At 44.6% G+C, this 24574-nt stretch overlaps 1 protein-coding gene across 2 annotated transcripts; it reads right to left on the bottom strand.

Annotated features, from left to right (window-relative positions):
- Positions 1 to 500: 500 nt before the first annotated feature.
- psmb7 (proteasome 20S subunit beta 7) lies at positions 501 to 22773 on the bottom strand. 2 transcript variants are annotated; one of them, XM_029647412.2, is made up of 9 exons: positions 22666 to 22773; positions 21769 to 21862; positions 21353 to 21450; positions 17154 to 17294; positions 16770 to 16885; positions 10449 to 10507; positions 1629 to 1780; positions 1123 to 1155; positions 501 to 733 (listed from the first exon to the last, which is right to left on the bottom strand). In XM_029647412.2, the coding sequence occupies exons 1-9, from the start codon at positions 22725 to 22727 to the stop codon at positions 622 to 624; spliced, it is 867 nt and encodes a 288-aa protein (XP_029503272.1). In that variant the 5' UTR covers positions 22728 to 22773; the 3' UTR covers positions 501 to 621. The 2 variants fall into 2 exon arrangements, with proteins under 2 accessions (XP_029503272.1, XP_029503279.1); XM_029647419.2 differs by lacking the exon at positions 1123 to 1155.
- Between the last annotated feature and the right edge of the window lie 1801 nt (positions 22774 to 24574).

Raw genomic sequence — 24574 nt, 5'->3', positions numbered from 1 at the left:
TTACCCGAAGTGTGTTATAAGACAGTAAGTTGTATTTAACAACCATCAATGAATAACAGCCTACAATCTAAGTTTTTAAAATAAGGAATTTGATAGACGACTTAATTTACAAGGATTAAGGAATATTGTGCTATATAGTGACTGGACAGCTGGCAAACAGAGATATGTCAATCCTGGAACAGCACTGACATTGGTGAGTATCTCAAGATCACAGGTCAACCAAAGAGACATCCACCAGACCCACATCGTCGTCTGTAAGGAGATGGTAGTTCACGCAGGGAGATCAATGAATTCACCAGCATACTAGTAAACATTCTGATCATTTATATTTCCCGTTTAAACATTTAAATAGATTCCCTAAAACAGACCAACTTGTTCTCCATTGTTCCCTCTTCAAACTTCAATAATTATAACAATTCAAGTGTTTGTCAAACTGCCAGCTAGCTAAGCAATTACATACCATTTGAGATAGCATCGTCAAAAAAAACACTTAGGAGACATTGAAGACTCAACGCAAACTTTATTTTAAACCATGGAAAAACATGCCATCTCCACTGAAGGAAGTAAAGGCGAATTTGGGAAGTAACAACAGGGAAAACACCAGAATGTTCCGGTGAGGCTTCAAGAGGTATCCATAGTCTGAACCGTCTCCTCAACCACCTCCAGATCCAATTTGATCACGGACTTCGTCAGGACTCCGGTTGTTCCTTGCTTGTACTTGTAATTACCGGTTCTGATTGGAAAAATAAAGGAATTAGATTCTAATTTAAAAAAGATATATATAGACATTCAATACAGCATAAACTGGTCTGATGAGCCTCTGGGAGCTAGTTCTTGGATGTAAAATACAATGTAAAACACAAAAATGGCTTCCATGAGTCACGTGACTTTGGAGAATGCATTTCTCTCTAGCACTGCGCCACTGTGCTTTTTGGAGTTTGACAAAAAACAAAATGTGCAACTTAGTTCTATGAAATTGAACAGGCAGCAGAGGTCACGAGAAGCACAAACTTGCTGGGTTAAGTGGGTTAGTAGTCAAACAAGAGTATTCAGGTGGGTGAGACAAAATGCTATGGTTAAAGTCTAGAGCACTCCACACAGAACTAGGTATTTATTACTCACTGGTGGGGCAAGGCTTCATGCTCATACACACATCTTCAAACAGAACAGGCCAAAGGGATGGGTCATTCGCCGTTACAGATGATTCATTACCAACAATGCAACTCAACAATACATTCTTAACAAATTAAAAAAGGACACAAATAACTAGAACTCATTCAGAAATTGAAAGATTAACAACGATGCACTGCTGTGGGGGAAAACATCCTCTGTCATGGGTGAATAAGGGTTTGGGAAGAAATAATACTCGAACCATGCAAAGGTTCTTGCACTCAAAATATGAACAAATTTGTGCCATTTGTTATTGTGCTTGTATTGACGAGGCAATCCAGTCAGCAAGCAACTGTTCTCCAGACTGAATGAGACTGCTGTGGGGACCAATAACACTGATGGGACATGGGAACCACATTAAGGTGACAGGTGAAGGGACATGAGGACAAATAATTTATCAAAATATGGGGACTATTGAGGGGAGATTGTGGGGACTGTTGGTGGGTAGGTGGCCTTACCGGACACCCTTCTTGTTGGCCATGTCGTGAGGCCTCAGGTAGTCCACCCTGCCCTTGGTGATGACACACAGGTCAATATTGCTGCCAGAGCCAAGGTCGTTGAAGATGCCAGCCGCGATGGCGTCCCGAACCAGCCGCTTGGCATCTTCCTCCTGAGGAGAGGAAAAACAATCATTATTGTAAACATGATCAATATCATCTCTTCATGTACTGAGTGAATTAATCCAATGCTTATTCCACTACTTCTCAGGATGGAGGGGTAGAGCAGCCCTACATATAAACCTTCTGCACAGGTCACATGGTTGTGTCTGGATCAGGCTATAGCTCTGGCTTCTTATGAAAGATGACAACTCAAGCTGAGCAAGAAGTAGTGAGTGGGGATTCCCACCCATCTACAAACACCATGGGAAAAGCAAGGGCTCCCTCTATTGACCATCATCGCTAAGAGCAGTAGCGCCTTCCTGAAGTACTGTAGAGCTAAATGCTAATTTTCAAGCGTCCCCCCCATCCTCTCCAGGCCATGTGATAAATGCATCTGTCACATCACGCAAGATAAATGGTCCTCCTCAGCCAGAGCGTTTTAACACAATGGCTAACGGAGGAGACGTGCCCCCTCTGTGAGCTCTACCAGACTCCACAGTGGAGGCCATCGCCACCTCAGAGCTCTACCAGACTCCACAGTGGAGGCCATCGCCACCTCAGAGCTCTACCAGACTCCACAGTGGAGGCCATCGCCACCTCAGAGCTCTACCAGACTCCACAGTGGAGGCCATCGCCACCTCAGAGCTCTACCAGACTCCACAGTGGAGGCCATCGCCACCTCAGAGCTCTTCATCTAAGTATCTGGGAGGAAGAGCGCTTCATAATTCACCTTGGCGTTTAATGGGGGTGTGAGGAGTTGAGACACATTCTGACAAAGAATTGAAAAATAAATCAAATTAAAAAGACAAAATGCGTTGTGTCAGACTCATGGCCTTTCCTCTGTAGTCTAAGTGTTAAAGTTCAGCCCTGCTACAGGGGCCTTTAAGACCAGGTTTGACTATGTTAAGGTAGCTGATGTTGCAGGACGGAGTACCCCGTCACGTACTAAGGTTAAAAAGACATCTGCTAAATAAGCATATTTAGCCGTTACTTAGTGACCGTGTATCAAACTCCACTAGTGTATTGTGCCGTCTGTCCACAAGAACACCATGGTTACGATCCCACTCACAGAATTACAATTTACACAGTTGTTCACTATATCTTCATTTCATTGTTGTTTTTACCCCCACTGGGATTTAATAAGGCTAACTTGGTTTTAAGTCTAACTCTGCAGAGAGAAATGACTACGGTAATTAAACAACATGCCAAAATGTCTTCCTACCATTCCGACATCCTAAACAGGAAAATCGTTCCCGGTAGGGATGCATCTAATATCCACTAGCTTCAACTGCCGCCGGCAACACTTTGCCCACAGCTTGTGTCTCATCTAGCATGGAAGAGATTGGTTTAGGTTTGCAGACAGCCGAGGGCTTAAAGTAGTTTGTTCTATCATGGAACAGACCGTTTTATTCAGGTAATATCAACAGAGACAACACAGAACACATCTGACTGGATGAGAAGAGATGAGTGGTGCACACACCCCTAGCTGTGTGGAAACCTGAGCAGTCTAATTCTCTTGCGCAAACACACACAAGATTTTAAGAAATATCCTCAGAGTGTGTTTGTCCTAATCCCCAGTGTGTGACACCACCAGCACAGTGCTAAGGTTAGCAGGGGCTGGGTCATGGTTCTCTAACCAGCAGTGGGCTGGGTGGCCTACTGGGACTTCATTACACGGACACCAGAAGACACCTGGTGTGTTTTTAAACAGCACCACTCAGAGTAACACAAAACCCTCACAGTCCATGGTCGCTGGAGGAACCACACTAAAATCAGGGTGTGTGGTACTTGTGTGGGTGAGAAAGAGACTGCTATGTTTCTACAAAGCGTCCGTGTGTCCACGGTTTCATCAATTATTCAGCATAGTCTGGCAGCTGCTGTGGGGCTGAGACACCCTAGTTCCTAAAATATGATTTATGATACAGGAGAGACAAAGACCAGGGGACGCGGCAGCTTTCAGAAATCTGCATTTTCAAAATGCAGTCCATCAAAAAAAGCTGCGTCTTAAATCATTTCACCTGCGTTTTATATTGAAAGGTAGGTTTTTGTTGTTGCTTCAAGTGGATCAGGGCCATAAAACTCTAGTTTTCATCACAAAATACATTTATGCAAAAACATTTAGCAGAAAAAAATAGCATTGTTTTCATTAGACGACAACAGAAGTGCAACACTATTTGGCTAGCAGCCACGCAGTAAATCAGCTTAACATGAAAGTGCAAGTTATTTTTTGCAAAGACGATGCACGGCCGTCAGATATATTATGTTTACCATAGAAACAATGTAGCCAGCTACATTTCCAAATGTTTTGCATGAAGTTAATATTGATTTACCTTGCTAAAACTACCTGAGAAAATTAATCATCGCGTCCTTCCTCTCTGCCATTGGTCAAAGCACTACCTGCTTTTGATTGGTCTGAAGACGAGAAAAGATTTATTAGTGTGAAAAACACAGCAGCGGTGCAGTTCTTGACACAAACCGGTGCGCCTGGCACCTACTACTATACCCCGTTCAAAGGCAAAGGCACTTAAGTGAAACATGCAAGACAAAATATTTATCTCAAGAGTTAAAAATCCTTCTTTAACTGGTCTCCTCCCCTTCATCTACAATGATTGAAATGGATTTAACAGGTGACCGATAAGGGATAACAGCTTTCACCGGAGTCTCATGGAAAGAGCAGGCGTTCCTAATGTTTTGTAGACTCCCTGTATATTATCATTTCAGATTGTGAATGTGTGATATGGGGTTAGATACATACTTATTTTGACATTCTAAAAGAAAACCTTTTATAAAGAATGCAACACTGCCATGCTGATCTGAGCCTTAGTGTCCGACTTTTGGCAGTCACAGATGCACCTCCAAGTTCACGACTTTGTCTAGTCAGTTGCTTTAGATTCACCACTCAAACTCGTAGAATATCTGTAGAGTTTCAGTTTTTCAAACTGGTTTGTTATTTTATTTCAGTTCACTAAATAGTTTTTTCATTATTAGTTTTAGTTCACTATAATAACATTGATATCTACATTGCCATATTACCCATGACATCATTCGACATCATTCAACATGGCTGCCAGCTATGGGTTGGACCCTGACAAGAATATAAAATAGTCCATCTAGCTAAGTCAAATCAAACATGTTAATTATGTACCGTATAGGAGACAATCCAAAAGATCCTACCTGTAAACTGAAAAGCCCAGTTTGAGAGACCCATCTCAAGTAAGACTCGAGTGAAATAAAAACGCACACTTGAGACACATGTATTCCCCTGCAATCAGTGTGTGAACAACATAACTGCTGCCTCCTGCCCCACATTATAATACAGCCTCCCCACGGCACCAACACACACCATTTCAATATTTCATAACCATATTAAATATGCCACAGAAGACAGTGTTCAACATCTGTCGTCTTCAGGGTATTGGCGACTCCCGGGAACGGGGGGGGGGCAGGCTTGATCTCTAATTGGGCCACATGCCAAATAAAAGCAGCAGTTTACTACACCGCTTTCCCATGGAGACCCCTTTACCAGACACCCCTTTACATATTGGTACGCAGCCGGTACCCCCCGACTTCTTGTCATATTCCATTTGTAATAACTAGAAGTCGTGTTGTGTGTGGAGATGCAGGAAGTGGAGGTTGAGTGACAAGGGGAGGAAATGACAAGGCGTGTTCCAGCTGTCTGTTCTGGTTTAGAGCCATTTCAACTTGCTGCTAATGAGGATAGAAAAGGAGGTCTGGGGTGGAGGGGGGTCAAGAAAACAGCAGAATAAAAAAATATCTGCAAGTCAGTCAGATGCTCTATACTGATCATCAAAATATGGTTTAGCGACAAGTCAATAGACTAGGTGACAACGGCATTGTTTCTCCAAACACACAACGGAGCCCCTTCTGGCACAGTTAGAATAGTTAACGGAGAAACATGTTGTTGGAGCAGGTCCCCAGATTAGCCCGTAACATCACACACCACTCACGTTTAAGATCACTAGGCTCAGAAAGAGATTTACAACAAAACACAGTTCATGACATCTCATGTCGAGAATAGATAAGCAGGGTTACTGTTTATTCTCCAGGAGAGAAAGAGTAGAGAAATATATATAAAAACACTGGGGAAGTATATAGGCCTAGAAGAGACTGACACTTTCACGCAGTCTCATAAACCCTCCTCAGTCCCACAGAGGAGCAGAGGGGCACTTCATAAATCAGACAGACTGGTGGAGTGTCACTCTGGCTATTGGTCATCCATCTTACTGGGCCCAGGGCCTGTACTCTACTGCTCTCTGGGGGGCCAGAGGAGGCGGCTTGAACAGAACTGAACCAGGCCGTGACAGGAAGGAACAGCACCTCAACCCCAGCCTGCTACGCAGGGTGGAGTAGGACAAGGGGGAAGAAATGTGAAGATGAAGAGCGCGATTGCTACAAGGGTTGAAGATGTGGGCCCAGTGTACTCCTTCACATCTGAGCACTTTTCTTGATGTATGTACATGCACTCAACTACAGTGCCTTGCAAAAGTATTCACCCCCCATGGCGTTTTTCCTATTTTTTGTTGCATTACAACCTGTATTTTAAATGGATTTTTATTTAGATTTCATGTAATGGATATACACAAAATAATCCAAATTGGTGAAGCGAAATAAAACATTTAAAAATGTGCATGTGTCTGCTCAAACGGTCAGAAACAGACTCCATGAGGGTTGTATGAGGGCCCGACGTCCACAGGTGGGGGTTGGGCTTTACAGCCCTGAATTTACAGACCTGAATCCAATTGAGCACATCTGGGACATCATGTCTCGCTCCATCCACCAACGCCACGTTGCACCACAGACTGTCCAGGAGTTGGCAGATGCTTTAGACCAGGTCTGGGAGGAGATCCCTCAGGAGACCATCCGCCACCTCATCAGGAGCATGCCCAGGCGTTGTAGGGAGGTCATACAGGCACGTGGAGGCCACACACACTACTGAGCCTCATTTTGACTTGTTTTAAGGACATTACATTCAAAGTTGGATCAGCCTGTAGTGTGGTTTTCCACTTTAATTTTGAGTGTCACTACTAATCTAGACCTCCATGGGTTGATAAATTTGATTTCCATTGATAATTTGTGTGATTTTTGTGTCAGCACATTCAACTATGTAAAGGAAAAAGTATTTAATAAGAATATTTCATTCATTCAGATCTAGGATGTGTTATTTTAGTGTTCCCTTAATTTTTTTGAGCAGTGTATATCGATGGAATTAATCGAACAAAAAGGACCATTTGTGATGTTTATGGGACATATTGGAGTGCCAACTAAAGAAGCTCGTCAAAGGTAAGGCATGAATTATATTTTGATCTCTGCGTTGTCGCGCCTGCAGGGTTGAAATATGCTTTCTCTCTTTGTTTACGGAGGTGCTATCCTCAGATAATAGCATCGTTTGCTTTCGCCGAAAAGCCCTTTTTGAAATCTGACATGTTGGCTGGATTCACAACAAGTGTAGCTTTAATTTGCTATCTTGCATGTGTGATTTAATGAAAGTTTGATTTCTATAGTAATTTAGTAATAATTTGGCGCCCTGCATTTTCCCTGGCTTTTGGCCAGGTGGGATGCTACCGTCCCACATATCCCAGAGAGGTTAAGCAAGGGACACCATGAAGACCAAGGAGCTCTCCAAACAGGTCAGGGACACCATGAAGACCAAGGAGCTCTCCAAACAGGTCAGGGACACCATGAAGACCAAGGAGCTCTCCAAACAGGTCAGGGACACCATCTCCAAACAGGTCAGGGACACCATGAAGACCAAGGAGCTCTCCAAACAGGTCAGGGACACATGAAGACCATGAAGACCAAGGAGCTCTCCAAACAGGTCAGGGACACCATGAAGACCAAGGAGCTCTCCAAACAGGTCAGGGACACCATGAAGACCAAGGAGCTCTCCAAACAGGTCAGGGAACCATGAAGACCAAGGAGCTCTCCAAACAGGTCAGGGACACCATGAAGACCAAGGAGCTCTCCAAACAGGTCAGGGACACCATGAAGACCAAGGAGCTCTCCAAACAGGTCAGGGACACCATGAAGACCAAGGAGCTCTCCAAACAGGTCAGGGACACCATGAAGACCAAGGAGCTCTCCAAACAGGTCAGGGACACCATGAAGACCAAGGAGCTCTCCAAACAGGTCAGGGACACCATGAAGACCAAGGAGCTCTCCAAACAGGTCAGGGACACCATGAAGACCAAGGAGCTCTCCAAACAGGTCAGGGACAAAGTTGTGGAGAAGTACAGATGGGGATTCGATTATAAAAAAATATCAAACTTTGAACATCCCACGGAGCACCATTAAATCCATTATTATAAAATGGAAAGAATTTGGCACCACAACAAACCTGCCAAGAGAGGGCCGCCCACCAAAACCCACAGACCAGGCAAAGAGGGCATTAATCACAGGCAACAAAGAGACCAAAGATAACCCTGGAGGAGCTGCAAAGCTCCACAGCGGAGATTGGAGTATCTGTCCATAGGACCACTATAAGTCGTACACTCCACAGAGGTGGGCTTTATGGAAGAGTGGCCCAAAAAAGCCATTGCTTAAAGAAAAAAAATAAGCTAACACGTTTGGTGTTCGCCAACAGGCATGTGAGAGACTCCCCAAACATATGGAAGGTGGTACTCCGGTCAGATGAGACTAAAATTTAGCTTTTTGGCCATCAAGGAAAACGCTATGTCTGGGGCAAACCCAACACCTCTCATCACCCAGAGGACACCATCCCCACAGTGAAGCATGGTGGTGGCAGCATCATGCTGTTTTTCCCCATTGGCAGGGACTGGGAAACTGGCCAGATTTGAAGGAATGATGGATGACGCTAAATACCGGGAAATTCTTGATGAAAACCTGTTTCAGTCTTCCAGAGAAAATCTGTGGTATGACTTAGATTGCTGTACACCAGCAGGAACCCATCCAACTTGAAGGCGCTGGAGCAGTTTTGCCTTGAAGAATGGGCAAAAATCCCAGTGGCTAGATGTGCCAAGTTTAGAGACATATCCCAAGAGACTTGCAGCTGTAATTGCTGCAGAAGGTGGCTCTGCAAAGAATTGACTTGGAGGGGGAATAGTTATGCACACTCAAGTTCTGTTTTCTTGTCATATTTCATGTTTGTTTCACCCCCAAAAATAATTAGCATCTTCAAAGTTGTGTAAATAAAATGATAAACCACCCCAAAATATATTTTAATTCCAGGTTGTAAGCCAACAAAACAGGAAAAATGCCAAGGGAGGTGAATACTTTCACAAGGCACTGTAGATGGCCACTGCCCCAATGATAGGCAGTCCATGACCCCAATCTCCACCCTCAATTAGAAACACCTGAACCCTTCAATAAGAACACTGCAACAAAAGCCTCCATATAAACACTAACACAAAACCCCGTTAATGCCTTTAATTCAGTAGAAGTTGCTCTGTGACAGGAGTCTCCGGGGAATTCGCTACAGTATGTGCCAAGAGCAACAACCACAGCAGCCTTCCGCCGTCTTCAAATGGATGTTGATTACCAGCATGTTCACTCCATTGAAACGTTGCAGGTTGATGCACCTGAAAGCCCTACTTCAATGGAACGACAGAGACAGAAGGTTACGAAAAACAAAAAGGGGAGGGGGCAACTCCACTCCACCCTATCCTCTCACCCCCAATTACTGTTTTTCTATTATTGGTTCCCTCCATTATCCTGGCTCCAATTGTGCCCTGGGACAGGTAGCTAGCTAACACCCGTTGAGGGAGTAGAGACCCCCGGGATGTCTGCTGCTCTGCTCTCTCCGGCCACACACACACGTGAAGCCAGGTTCTGAGTGTACGACAGTCTCCATTACTCAGGTTGCCATAAAATACAATAGAATTCTGATAACTTGTATAACTGCGCACACACGCACGCCTCCCTCCCCCTACAACCCAACTGAAGATGTGCGAATAGCAAAAACGACTGTGGCATATTTCTGCTTCCTTGTTCAGCAAAGCCTTTGATGGCACTTAAAGAGTATAAAAAGTTTCTCTTTGGGTGAAAATGGCAATGGAGAGGGCAGAAATAGAGCCAGGATTTATATAGACACCAGTGTGGGAGGTAGGATAAAATATATTGTGTGTAGGGATGTGTTGGCGTGACACTATGTAGGGCTGGCACGGTAATTGTATAGTCATGAAAATAACCCTCATAACTAGGGTGAACACATCACATAAACAACTGTCACCCAAAATTCCATGACCATCACAACACTGTGTATGTAGCATGATTATTTGTGTGTGTGTGTGTTGATCAGTTGAACGGGAGTCCACTGAGAGGAGAACTGTGGCCCCATCTCAAAACCACTAACACCCAGGGCCTTGCCGTGACCAAGCCATACAGCCAAACTGTACCATCTTGGAGGGAGAGTTAAATACTGGATTCCAACAGGACAAAGTGGCTTAGATGTATATAACATGCTCATAACATGACTATCCATAGCGTTGACCCAGGGCTTCGCCAAATCCAGAGGAGCTTCACAATGAGGTAAAGCAGGTGTATATTCTCTGCTGTCGTAAGCATAGTCGACTTGTTTCAAATTGCGGGTTTGTTTAGACTATTGTGGTTTAAAATATGTGCATGGCCATGTATTCCTCCATTTTGATATATGAAGATGATGCGTGGATGTACAAAATGGCAGATGGGCCAGGTCCAACTCACCTCCATGTCTTGCTTATAGCGGTCCTCAAACACAGCCATGGCAGCCAGAGAGCCAGAACCTTTGAGAGAACAGAGAAACACAAAAACTGCATGGTTAATGACTGTTGGAGTGACCAGAATTAAACCATCAAATAAATATTTTTTTTATACCAGTGACCAAGACAAGACTACGGGTCAACTTACTAAGACATGGGCCGAATGGTTTACGACAGTCACAGTGGAAAGTAAAATGTTGAGGACCATACAAAGTTTGAAAAACACCACTTTCAAAAATGCTTACAAAGGTCCCTCCTGGTAACCATGACTGAATGTCTGGTTCAGGTTTCAGCTGACTGTTCATTTCCAACGCCCACTTCTTAAAGAAACACTATGTAACGACGCGCCTGGAGTCCATTTTCTAAAGCGCCTCAGATGTGGCGGGCAATTAGCTCGCTGAAGAAAGTGCTTAGCTGTGACAAAAGCAAGAAGCAGGAAGTTGAAGAATCCCTTTGTTTTGGTGGAGACTGGCCATTAAGGACTTCTCTACAGCTGTGTCTCTTTTACAACAGAAGAGTCATTTTCTACCATACCTTCTCCTCTCTCCTTAACCCCACAGCATCCATCATGCCATCTTCCTCTCCTTGTGCGGCCGCTGTCTGGTGTTTTATAGCCAGGTTGCCAGGGGAGTCATTAAGAAGTTGCACTGGCTGAGTTTCATTGTGATTTTCCAGTACAGTAGAAGGTGAAGAGGAGAGTAAAAGGCCTGGAGACCATCTAAATGGTTCGATGGAGGTAATAGGTTGAACGATAGAGGTTAATAGGTTGACTTAAAAATGGAACAAAATGTGTGAAAGCATGGCTGTTGGGCCAAAGCCTCACCCAATGTTTATCTAAAGTCTACACAACATTCAAGTTTTTTTAATGTGAGCCATAGTAACCTCACACAGGCATTCTGGTCTCTAGCTATCCTGTCGAGTTTGCTATGGCACACCGGTTTGCAACAGGAAACACGAATTAGTTTCTTATTGGACAATAGGTGCCGATGGCACCTCCCGATAACACTCCGGTTCAGAGTTTCCTTCCACTTCGTGCCTACTGAACAAGGCTCTGGTTACCCGGGCTCATCAGTCAGTCACCAGGCTCTCTACTGGTTACCCGGGGTCATCAGTCAGTCACCGGGCTCTCTGCTGGTTACCCGGGGTCATCAGTCAGTCACCGGGCTCTCTGCTGGTTACCCGGGGTCATCAGTCAGTCACCGGGCTCTCTGCTGGTTACCCGGGGTCATCAGTCAGTCACCGGGCTCTCTGCTGGTTACCCGGGTCATCAGTCAGTCACCGGGCTCTCTGCTGGTTACCCGGGTCATCAGTCAGTCACCGGGCTCTCTGCTGGTTACCCGGGCTCATCAGTCAGTCACCGGGTTCTGCTGGTTATCAGTCAGTCCGGCTCATCAGTCAGTCACCGGGCTCTGCTCACCGGGCTGGTTACCCGGGTCATCAGTCAGTCACCGGGCTTCTGCTGGTTACCCGGTCATCAGTCATCTGGTTACCCGGGTCAGTCACCGGGTTTCTGCTGGTTACCCGGGTCATCAGTCAGTCACCGGGCTCTCTGCTGGTTACCCGGGGTCATCAGTCAGTCACCGGGCTCTCTGCTGGTTACCCGGGGTCATCAGTCAGTCACCGGGGTTCTGCTGGTTACCCGGGCTCATCAGTCAGTCACCGGGCTCTCTGCTGGTTACCCGGGCTCATCAGTCAGTCACCGGGCTCTCTGCTGGTTACCCGGGCTCATCAGTCAGTCACCGGGCTCTCTGCTGGTTACCCGGGCTCATCAGTCAGTCACCGGGCTCTCTGCTGGTTGGCTTACCCGGGCTCACCCGGGCTCATCAGTCAGTCACCGGGCTCTCTGCTGGTTACCCGGGCTCATCAGTCAGTCACCGGGCTCTCTGCTGGTTACCCGGGCTCATCAGTCAGTCACCGGGCTCTCTGCTGGTTACCCGGGCTCATCAGTCAGTCACCGGGCTCTCTGCTGGTTACCCGGGCTCATCAGTCAGTCACCGGGCTCTCTGCTGGTTACCCGGGCTCATCAGTCAGTCACCGGGCTCTCTGCTGGTTACCCGGGCTCATCAGTCAGTCACCGGGCTCTACTGGTTACCCTGGCTCATCAGTCACTGGGCTCTAAAATGGTATGGTGAGACTTCCACTACATGCACGATATTCAATTGACATTGGTGCCGGGGGGGAATGTGAGGAGGCCATTCATCATTTCTCATGCATGTTTCACTCTCCAGAAGGGGCAGACATGAGCTCCTGGTGGGACTCCCTAATATGAGGCCTCGGCTCGCTGACATGCAACATACTGATACATGAATATGAATGAGCCGGGCTGGAGAGGGGGAACGAGACAAAAATATAGTAGAGGGAGAGAAGGTGGAGAAGGGGAGTGGGTTGGTATAAATGAGGGAGAAAAACAGAGGGGTTAAGAGGTTGATATTTATTGTATATAGAGTAGGAAGGGACAAAATAACAAAAACCTTTTTTTTTTTAAAGCTATTGATTCAATTAAAAAACAAATAGTAAAATAACAATATAAGGAGTGGGAGAAAAAAGGAGACTTTCATATGTAGCTAGTCCTCCCCAGTTTTTTACATTTTCATGGAAAGTCTGAGAAAGCAGACAATCTTGCAGCGTTGGCTGGAAAGGTGTAGTGAAAGAACCCCCATAGGTTCTTTGTCAGCACAACAGCCTTTCAAGTGACGGCCTCACGCCTCCTGAGTAAACGCCGGGGAAAGCGATTCTCGGAGAGAGGCAGGAAGTGTGTGTGTAACCTCTTCCTTTCTCCCAATCCTCACATGCCTCCTTTTATTAGTGACTGGATTTAAAACAGGCTTCTATTATTCATGTGGCTGAATATTCAGCCAAATTCCCTCCGCTTCCACGTAGCTCAGTAGAGAAATACCAGAGTCGAATATGAAGGAGATACACTAGTTTAAAAATCACCACAAACGAAGAAGCGCCAGTTCGTAGAATGAAGCAACATTCTCCCAAACGAGTAAAGAAAAAGCTATTTGTAGTAGGCTTGGGCAGTATATACTGTGTATAAATAGACATGGTTTTTCAATAAAGTCAAACCTATTTCTTTGACGTTTCTCTATACATTTAAATATTTGTAGCTACTTTTAAGTAAATATCTGCAGTCAACTTGTGCAATATATTAGGAGATAAAGCAGATTGCGTTCTTCATTTCACCGGCCACATTACTTTACATTATGAAGCTGACCGTAGTTCCCCAGAACAGTTGAGCCAGTCACGTGTTTGTAAATAGCACAACCGGAGAAAGTGGGAGCAGGTGAGTCCAGCTGTGTATTGACAGGGGTCGCGTTTTATATTGAAAGTCTGTTGTTGTTTTTGTTTCAGGTGATCAGGGATGTGCAACTAGTTTTCCTTCACCGAAAATACATTCGTACCACACATTAGGCAGAAAATAGCTTCATTTATCAGATGACAACAGAAGTGCAATGCTATTTGGCTGGCAGCCACATAAGTAAGCTAAATGAGCTTAATGAAAAAGCAAAGTATTTTCCACAAAAACTATGCATGGCCATCATATTTCAGTTTATAATAGAAAGTAGCCAGTTACACTTCCCAATGTATTTCTTAAAAGTTAATCTTGCATTTTAGAGGGAAAAAAATACAAATAGGCTGGCTACACCGAGAAATATGCCAGAGAAAAGTTGGTACACATCAGTCAGAGCGTTGATAGAATGCCCGTTCGTGAATTCTCATCCGAGTGGAAAAGTGCAAAAGAAACTAAATTAGTCTGACAACGAGCACAAATTACAATAAGAAGCATTTTAGATCTGCCTTTACAAAACACAGGAAGACCGACAACCTAAAGTACGTCGACACCTGCTCATCGAACATCTCATTCCAAAATCATGGGCATTAATATGGAATTGGTCCTCCCTTTGCTGCTGCAACAGCCTCCACTCTTCTGGGAAGGCTTTCCACTAGATGTTGGAACATTGCTGCAGGGACTTGCTTCCACAAGAGCATTAGTGAGGTCGGGCACTGACGTTGGGCGATTAGGCCTAGCTTGCAGTCGCCGTTCCAATTCATCCCAAAGGTGTCTGATGGGGTTGAGGTCAGGGCTCTGTGAAGGCCAGGTAAGTTCTTCCACACCGATCTCGACAAACCCTGTTTGTATGGACCTCGCTTTGTGCACGGGGGAATTATCATGCTGAAACAGGAAAGGGCCTTCCCCAAATTGTTGCCACAAAGTTGGAATCACAGAATCGTCTAGAATGTCATTGTATGCTGTAGTGTTAAGATTTCCTTCACTGGAACTAAGGGGTCTATCCCCAAATATGAAAAACAGCCTCAGACTGTTATTCCTCCCACACAAAACTTTGGTACTACGCATTCAGGTAGGTAGTGTTCTCCTGGCATCTGCCAAACCCAGATTCGTCCGTCGGACTCCAAGATGGTGAAGCGTGATTCATCACTCCAGAGAACGTGTTTCCACTCTCCTCCATAGTCCAATGGCGACGAGCTTTATACCACTCCAGCCGATGCTTGGTATCGAGCATGGTGATCTCAGGCTTGGGTGCGGCTGCTCAGCCATAGTAACACATTTCATGAAGCTCCAGAATAAGAGTTCTTGTGCTGACGTTGCTTCCAGAGGCAGTTTGGAACTTAGTAGTGAGTGTTGCAACAGAGGACAGAGGATTTGTAAGTGCTGCACACTTCAGTACTCGGCAGTCCGCTTCTATGAGCTTGGGTGGCCTACCACTTCAAGGCTGAGCAGTTGTTGCACCTAGACTTTCCCACTTCACAATACCAGCACTTAAAAAGTTGACCGGCACAGCTTTAGCAGGGCAACGTTTTTACAAACTGACTTGCAGTGTTTCTCATATGCGTTTTATCTTTTTTTCCCTGCATGTAAATTTAAGAATTCTGCGCTAACTACCAAGGTAAACTCAGGGGTCACGTTAACTAAGTAAATGGCTGAATTAATAAGGTGACGGGGCATCATATTGTGTTGGCTTTCTGCCGTGTTTGAGAAGTCAAAGCCTTTTGGATGAGTTCTGTACAGCTGCCACCTTTTGATTTCCTTGCGTTTTTTCTCTTCTCCATTCTCAGCCTGTCTGCTCCTCCCCCATCTTCTCCGAACAGAGCAGACAGGCCCATTGTGTAGAGTCTGGACTCACCAGGGCAAACAGTGTGAACACATGCTGCTCCAGAGCCAGTACTCTTCATTTGCAAAGTCTCTAGTTCACATTCGCTTGTAAAATGGCCAAACTCTCCAAAAATGACATTTGGTAGCACCTACCTATATATGTATAACGTTATGAGCTGGACTGCCTGTCTATGCAATAATTCTCTCATTTGCGCTCGTTAGCTAGGAGCCGCCATGGAAATTCGCTATTATTAGCTCAATTTGGTTTTGCATTCTGGTAATAGATGCCCAATGGGCTTTTTCAATTTTTCTGGCCCCACTGTGTATACTAAGCTACTAATTCAGTAAATCCCAGGATGAGAGATATGAAAATACAGATACTTCCCATCCCTAATTTGTAGACTAAGATAGACTTATTTCGCTTATAGGCCACATTTTATAACACCTTCAGGGAGGAAACCTTTGAGAGCAACAATTAAACACTTGAAGCGGCCTAAACAATTAAAATTCTTGGGGCGGTTGTCTTACCCAGCAAACATAATGAATACGAGGTTTAGCTGAGCTTTGGAGTAAAGATGCCGCCCACAGCAGAATTGAATAAGCATCAACCAGACGTGGGGATAGGGTTGGGGCACCAGGTGTTTGGTGAAAGGGGGGCTGTCCTCATATACCTGCAATGGAATGAGGGGTACCCGTGGGAACTGACCAGGGTCCTTAATTTCAACCCACACAGCTGTTCTTAAAAATGAGCTCTGTATGTATTTTGCAGAATGGCTCCTCTTGTCGACTTTTCCCATTTTCATTTCATGAAAGAGGTAAAGCTGAATGGAGCCAGAAAAGCTGGACCAGGGTAGACTGACGTGAGTAGGAAGTTTGTAGATGTGCGTGGATGTGATCCCTGCTTGGTCTTGCGATAGAAATGAGGTCTGTGCTCGTGGCGGTTTCGTCAAATCTGCCTGGCCTACCAAACTCACATTTTCTCTCTGAAGTGACTTGACAATACACTCATCTGACAGGATTGAGCACATCTGTAGATTGTAATGTGGTTTAACTGTGAATAACAGCTTCAGAAAAAGTTGAATGCAAACAGCAGCAGCCTCTAGTGGAGCATGGCAGTATTAAAGACAAACAAAGAACAAAAAAAGGGAAGTAGTTAGCTGGTAAACTCACCCATAGTGACGTAAGGAAGCTTGTCAGTGGAGCCGTGGGGGTAGATGCTGTAGAGATGGGGCCCGTTGCAGTCCACTCCACCCAGCACCAGGGCAGCGCCAATGTGACCCTGGTATCTGAGAACGCAACAATCAAACTATTCCTTCTCTTCTATTGACTACTTTTCACAACATAGACACCTAGCATTACTCTACATCAGGGCTGTCAAACTAATTCCATGGAGGGCCAAATGTCTGCTGTCCCCCCCCCCCTTTCAATTAAGATCTAGACCAGCAGGTGAGGGGGGTCCCTTACTAATCAGTAACTTTAATTCATCAATCAAGTACTAGGGAGGAGCAAAAGTCCACAGACACTCTGGGGGGGGGGGCTAGATAGGTGGCATACCTAAAGAGCATCTGCTTGAGCATGCGGTTGGCAGTGGCCACGCGGGGCAGCCGGCTCGTAGAGAGGGAGTGCAGCTCCAGGTTAGAGGAGATGATCTGGGTGGTCATCTCAGTGTCTGCGGCCGTACCCGCTCCACAGCAACTGGATGAAATGGAGGTCAGGATTATGGAGTTGACGTGCATTTATGAAACCACACTTGAAATAAATGTTGATTTTAAATCACGTGATGCCTCTGATGTATACTAAAGTCTAAAATGGCAGGACATGTTCCAACCAGTGTTCACTGAAGCACCGAGATAAACAATAGACATGTCATTCCCGTTAACTCCTGTTACACAGAAAGTACACCACAACAATGTTAGGTCATTCACCCTAGGGCTGGCGGTATAACTTATTTAAGCAATAAGGTATGAGGGGGGATGGTATATGGCCAATTTACCACAGCTACAGTCTGTTCTTAAGCACGACGCACCGCAGGGTGCCTAGACACAGCCCTTAGCCCTGAGGTGCCTTATTTCTATTATAAACTGGTTACCAACAATTAGAGCAGCTTATAATTGACTATACACACCGATATTGATGCACGGACTGGTTTGGGTTTTTACTTTACCTTCTATAACAGTATTTTATTGTTTGGCTTGTTAAATGTGATACGCATCTCCAGCGCGTGTAATGTCCATTTTTACAGTTTACTCCCGTTTGTTACTGGAGTCATCTTTCTCCATCTCCTCTTGCTGCATGCCGCTTACCACACCAAGCCCGGCCCGTCACTCAAGGAGAGAGCAGTTGCTCGATCAGAGTCAAGAGCACTTTCTTGCCGTTCACTCTGCATGATCAGATGGACGCAACAAGATGTTGGTGACATGCAGCTTTCCACTGTCTGCTAGTTTGTCTTTCCATAGCAAGTTGCTGCCAAAATAAATTGTGTTAGCAACTAATGCTTATCGCTAGTTAGCTGGCTAGCTAGCTTGATAAAAGTACTAAGAGTCAGAGCAAACCTTGCTAGCTAATAACAGCCTGGTACCAGTGCTGGGGTAGGGCTAGATAAGATAGTGTTGCACAAATATGCTTATCAGAGGAATAGGCGAAGTATGAGTATGTTAGCTAGCTAGCTACATGAGGTAAGAAAACATGTAATAGGGCCACCTGGAAACACTGACCAACACTTTGGTTCCTACCCTGTCAATAATTCCTCCCTGGCTTACTGGATCCATTTGTTGTCAAACAATGTATTCAAGGTGCTGCCCACAATATTCCAACTATAGAATTAGAATAATTATTTTATTTCCATGATTCCAACAGTTAACTAGGCCTAGACGTTTGTACATATAATGCAGCCCTGTGTAGCAGTGTGGAAATTATAATAAAAGTGCAGAAAGTGATGAAAATGCAGACCATTTTGTTTGGAGGTGGATTGAAACAGTATAAAACTACCAGAATGGAGAAAACCCCATTGAAATAACTTGCAATTGATCTGTTGCCACCCTGGGGTCTAAATGTGCTTTATAAACTACTCAAATCAAATCAAATTTTAGTTGTCACATACACATGGTTAGCAGATGTTAATGTGTAGCGAAATGCTTGTGGTTCTAGTTCCGACAATTCAGTAAAACCAACGAGTAATCTAACAATTCCAAAACTACTACCTTATACACACACAAGTGTAAAGGGATAAAGAATATGTACATAAAGATATATGAATGAGTGATGGTACAGAACGGCATAGGCAAGATGCAGTAGATGGTATCGAGTACAGTATATACATATGAGATGAGTAATGTAGGGTATGTAAACATTATATTAAGTGGCATTGTTTAAAGTAGCTAGTGATACATTTTTACATCAATTTTCATCAATTTCCATTATTAAAGTGGCTGGAGTTGAGTCAGTATGTTGGCAGCAGCCACTCAATGTTAGTGGTGGCTGTTTAACAGCCTGATGGCCTTGAGATAGAGGCTGTTTTTCAGTCTCTTGGTCCCTGCTTTGATGCACCTGTACTGACCTCGCCTTCTGGATGATAGCGGGGTGAATAGGCAGTGGCTCGGGTGGTTGTTGTCCTTGATGATCTTTATGGCCTTCCTGTGACATCTGGTGGCGTAGGTGTCCTGGAGGGCAGGTAGTTTGCCCCCGATGAAGCGTTGTGCAGACTTCACTACCCTCTGGAGAGGGCGGAGCAGTTGCCGTACCAGGATGCTCTCGATTGTGCATCTGTAGAAGTTTGTGAGTCCTTTTGGTGACAAGCCGAATTTCTTCAGCCTCCTGAGGTTGAAGAGGCGCTGCTGTGCCTTCTTCACGACTGTCTGTGTGGGTGGGCCAATTCAGTTTGTCAGTGATGTGTACACCGAGGAACTTAAAACCTACTACCCTCTCCACTACTGTCCCGTCGATGTGGATAGGGGGGGGTGCTCCCTCTGCTGTTTCCTGGAGTCCACAATCATTTCCTTTAATTTGTTGACGTTGAGTGTGAGGTTATGTTCCTGACACCACACTCAGAGGGCCCTCGCCTCCTCCCTGTAGGCCGTCTCGTCGTTGTTGGTAATCAAGCATACCACTGTAGTGTCGTCTGCAAACTTGATGAATGAGTTGGAGGCGTGCATGGCCACGCAGTCATGGGTGAACAGGGAGTACAGGAGAGGGCTCAGAACACACCCTTGTGGGGCCCCAGTGTTGAGGATCAGCGGGGTGGAGATGTTGTTACCTACCCTCACCACCTGGGGGCGGCCCGTCAGGAAGTCCATTACCCAGTTGCACAGGGCAGGGTCGAGACCCAGGGTCTCAAGCTTAATGACGAGTTTGGAGGGTACTATGGTGTTAAATGCTGAGCTGTAGTCGATGAACAGCATTCTCACATAGGTATTCCTCTTGTCCAGATGGGTTAGGGCAGTGTGCAGTGTGGTTGCGATTGTGTCGTCTGTGGATCTATTTGGGCGGTAAGCAAATTGGAGTAGGTCTAGGGTGTCAGGTAGGCTGGAGGTGATATGGTCCTTGACTAGTCTCTCAAAGCACTTCATGATGACGGAAGTGAGTGCTACGGGGCGGTAGTCATTTAGCTCAGTTACCTTAGCTTTCTTGGGAACAGGGACAATGGTGACCCTCTTGAAGCATGTGGGAACAGCAGACTGGGATAAGGATTGATTGAATATGTCCGTAAACACACCAGCCAGCTGGTCTGCGCATGCTCCGAGGACGCGGCTGGGGATGCCGACTGGGCCTGCAGCCTTGCGAGGGTTAACACGTTTAAATGTTTTACTCACGGCGGCTGCAATGAAGGAGAGTCCGCAGGTTTTGGTTGCGGGCCCTGTCAGTGGCACTGTATTGTCCTCAAAGCGGGCAAAAAAGTTATTTAGTCTGTCTGGGAGCAAGACATCCTGGTCCGCGACGGGCTGGTTTTCTTTTTGTAATCCGTGATTGACTGTAGACCCTACCACATACCTCTTGTGTCAGCTGTTGAATTGCGACTCTACTTTGTCTCTATATGGACACTTAGCTTGTTTGATTGCCTTGCGGAGGGAAAAGCTACACTGTTTGTATTCAGTCATGTTTCCGGTCACCTTGCCTTGGTTAAAAGCAGTGGTTTGCGCTTTGAGTTTCACGTGAATGCTGCCATCAATCCACGGTTTCTGGTTTGGGAATGTTTTAATCGTTGCTATGGGTACGACATCGTCAATGCACCTCCTAATGAACTCGCTCACCGAATCAGCGTATTCGTCAATGTTGTTGTTGGACGCAATGCGGAACATATCCCAATCCACGTGATCGAAGCAGTCTTGAAGCGTGGAATCAGAATGGTCGACCCGGGGTTGAACAGACCGGAGCACGGGAGCTTCTTGTTTTAGTTTCTGTCTGTAGACTGGGAGCATCAAAATGGAGTCGTGGTCAGCTTTTCCGAAAGGAGGACGGGGGAGGGCCTTATATGCGTCGCGGAAGTTAGAATAACAATGATCCAGGGTTTTACCAGCCCTGGTTGCGCAATCGATATGCTGATACAATTTAGGGAGTCTTGTTTTCAGATTAGCCTTGTTAAAACCCCCAGCTACAATGAATGCAGCCTCAGGATACTCAAACCACATTTAGAACTAGTATTAATCAAAAACATAACTGTAAAATACCATATACTATATTTTAGCCATATCACCCAGCCCTAAATCACACAACTAATATTAAAACAGAAAACTAACATTGGACAAGGGGTCACTTACTAGATGTTTGGGGAGATGTAATGGATCTTGGAGCAATTCTTATCTGCCACAATCATGCCCTCTGTGGCCCTGGTGTCAGCACCAAGAACTATCCCATCCTACAGGGAAAAATAAATAAAAACTAGTTCAAACAAGAAGTATACATATCTAATTTTTAAAGAGTGATTGTAGGTATATTGCATGCATTTCTTGCTCAATGTTTGATAGCTCAAGTCAAAATGTGGAGTTTTATACATTAAATCAAACTTAACCACATACAGGATAAAGGAAGCAATGGTGGAATTGTAGAGCGCTCAGTCTGAATTTAGGCTACTTCAGGAAAACACAGCAGCATGTATTATTATCAGTACATTTGTAGTGTTATCTTCATCACTATGGTAGAGGTGAAATAAATATGTAAACAAAGTTATCCTTACCTTAAAAACAACCCCACAGATTGTGGTGCCTGTTTTCCGGGCAGATGGTACGTTGCATCCTAATTTGGTAACTTCAGCTTCCAAGACTGCATTCCTAAAACAACAGAAACATGGTCAGAAATTGTGCATGCTAGACAGTGCTAGACAGTCATCGACACGTGACTTCAGAACTACATGGGCCCTTGATGACTATGCATCTTGTAAAATTTAATACGAATGTGTTGGTAGGCCAATTCAATATCAAATGTAGCTAATCCAATATATGCTACACCCATTGCACACAACCATATTTGATAACGATCCGGCCAGGTAAAATGATAGGTCTCAAACACAAATCTGCTGTATCATCGGCGGGCAACGATGCGGGTTGAGCGCAAGCCAAGCCAATGGGAAATGAGATGGATGTCAAACTTGACACTAAACATGTGACAAGTCAATATGTATTTGAATTTAGAAATTCAACACGGTTGTGACTAAACAACTTGTAGCTAGCCAGCAAGTCGGCTACCTTAGCCAACCAACTACGTTATGCATTGTTTTCCGTTAGCCGGCTATTACGGACTGGCTACTATTGGCCCTATAGCTAGGCTAGCTAATACTCAAACTGTAGCGAACTTTTACTTGAGTTTGAAAACTGAGTATTCATCACCACGTGTAAATTGTCGCAGCCTACGAAATAATTTTGTAAAATCCCCCCATTCTTTCATTCATCACATAACTAAAAAAAAACAGCGTTGAGAAATGTCTGAGTCATTCGAGGAGGCCGTGAAGAGAATGGAGCGGCCCGAAATCAAATAACTCAACACAGAGAATACATTTCTAAATAATTTCTAAATATAAAAGTCACTAAACACGTGGACATGCGCCGCTCTTTTTGAATTCTCACTGAATCCTTACCTCTTGCAATTTTCGAAACTGAAACCTCCAAGCTGCGGCTGGCACACTGACAGAGTCGCCATTTTCCTGTACTGAATTCCAGCTTCCGGGAAGCGAGGCTCACTAAAAGCGGTAACTTCTCCCTGGGTTACACTGATTGTCCTCCGGAATAACTGAATGAAATGAAGTTTTCGACAAATTATAGGTCCTTGTGACAAGTGGTTCAAATTTCTTCCTTACATATCTCCTCTTATTTTTAATATGGGTGCTGTAAAATATACATTTCTTTAAAAACATGTGAAGAGTGAGGCTAAGGGACAACGAAAAGCTATCAGAATCAGGCCTATCAAATTGGCTGAATAATGTCAAGTAGTCTGCCCATTCAGCAGTACATAGCCCTAAATGAGATTCCTTACCCATAAATAAGGAGCAGTGTGCGTTTACATTTTACCACTGGAGGTCAGTAGGTCCAAAGAATTGAACATAGCCCCGTTCCAACAGGAAACAACAGCCTAATAGTGGATTGCTTGAGTGACCGCCACCCACACAGCCCACTGTCTCCCACCAGAGGGTCTATGCTGCCCCTTTTTCTCATCAAATCTAGGGTCAGTGTTGTGTGTCACGAAAGCACACTGCTCTTTGATCCAATCACTGCTGTCTTTATTGGTTATTAACAGGACCAGTTACAATAGTTCCGAGCTATGGCATAAAATGCACCAATCATGTGTCAAGAGAACACAGAGCCTTGGTTATAAACCAAGACCATTTTAAAGACTAGATCCACAAAAGTTAAACACACTCACATTGAGACACACACATTGAGGTGTGCATGCATGCATACAAACACACACACAGCTATTCAAACACTAGGACTAGGAATGCTTTAAGACATAAGGGCAAGATCTATGACTGCGCTATATATTCAGCAAAAAAACAATTTGAACTCAGCCACTTCACAATGACCCTCCACAGAGCTCCTTTGCTGTCCTTTGCTCCAAAAGCTGTGGCCTTTATACCTGACCCCAAATATGGATAGAGAACATTAAAGAACGAAGAGATAGAATGTTGATGAGGAGGTGAGAAACAGAAATATATAGCAGCTTTGAGGATGAAAAAAGCACTTTTATGAACACATTTATTATAAGAATCTGTGGCATAAACACCTCTCATCCCTGGTACAGAGGCCTCTATCACAATGTGCCTAGAATAGATCTGTATTAAATCTACCATTACCACAGACAATGTATGGAGCCCTGAATGGATGCGCTCAAGGCCACTGGGGTTCCAAAGCATGTAACGTTTTGAAGCAAACAATGGTTCACACTGCCCAAACCATTCATCTATTGATCCTAGTCTGAAACACTTTCTTGAAGTGAGGAAGTGCTCTTTCCTCATCATTAGGACAGCTCATTTTGCACACTCAGTACTGTAATAGCGAGATTTGGAGACTACAGGTGTTTTGGCTAGGATTGGAATTATGATTCAACTTTAGCCTGCAGGTATAATGCATTAGCTCATGATTATTCCGACTAAATAACATACCGTTTCTGTTGAAATGTCCTACATAGAGACAGATAACATATTATAAACCTTATAATAGTGCTAATTATCTTGTAAATCCAGGAGGGGGCAATATGCGATAGCAGTCCAAAGTAGGTAGCATAATATTTTAATGTGTGAAGATACATGGCTTGCCCTACCCTGATTTTTTTATGTATCATAATCCAGGACCCTTTGATTTCAAATAATATGGGTATGGGAACCCTGTGTGAGAGAAAGATACCTATTTTGAATATCAATCAATCAGTTGTATTTTATAAAGCCCTTTTTACATCAGCAGTTGTCACAAAGGGCTTTACAGATACTCAGCCTAAAGCCCCAAAGAGCAAGCAATGCAGACGTAGAAGCACAAATCATCTAAGCTCATATT

The sequence above is a fragment of the Oncorhynchus nerka genome, linkage group LG4 (assembly GCF_034236695.1).
Source record: "Oncorhynchus nerka isolate Pitt River linkage group LG4, Oner_Uvic_2.0, whole genome shotgun sequence".
NCBI classification, from domain to species: domain Eukaryota; kingdom Metazoa; phylum Chordata; class Actinopteri; order Salmoniformes; family Salmonidae; genus Oncorhynchus; species Oncorhynchus nerka.
The sequence above is the reverse complement of the archived record's forward strand: the minus strand, read 5'-3'. Positions and strand labels throughout refer to the sequence as shown.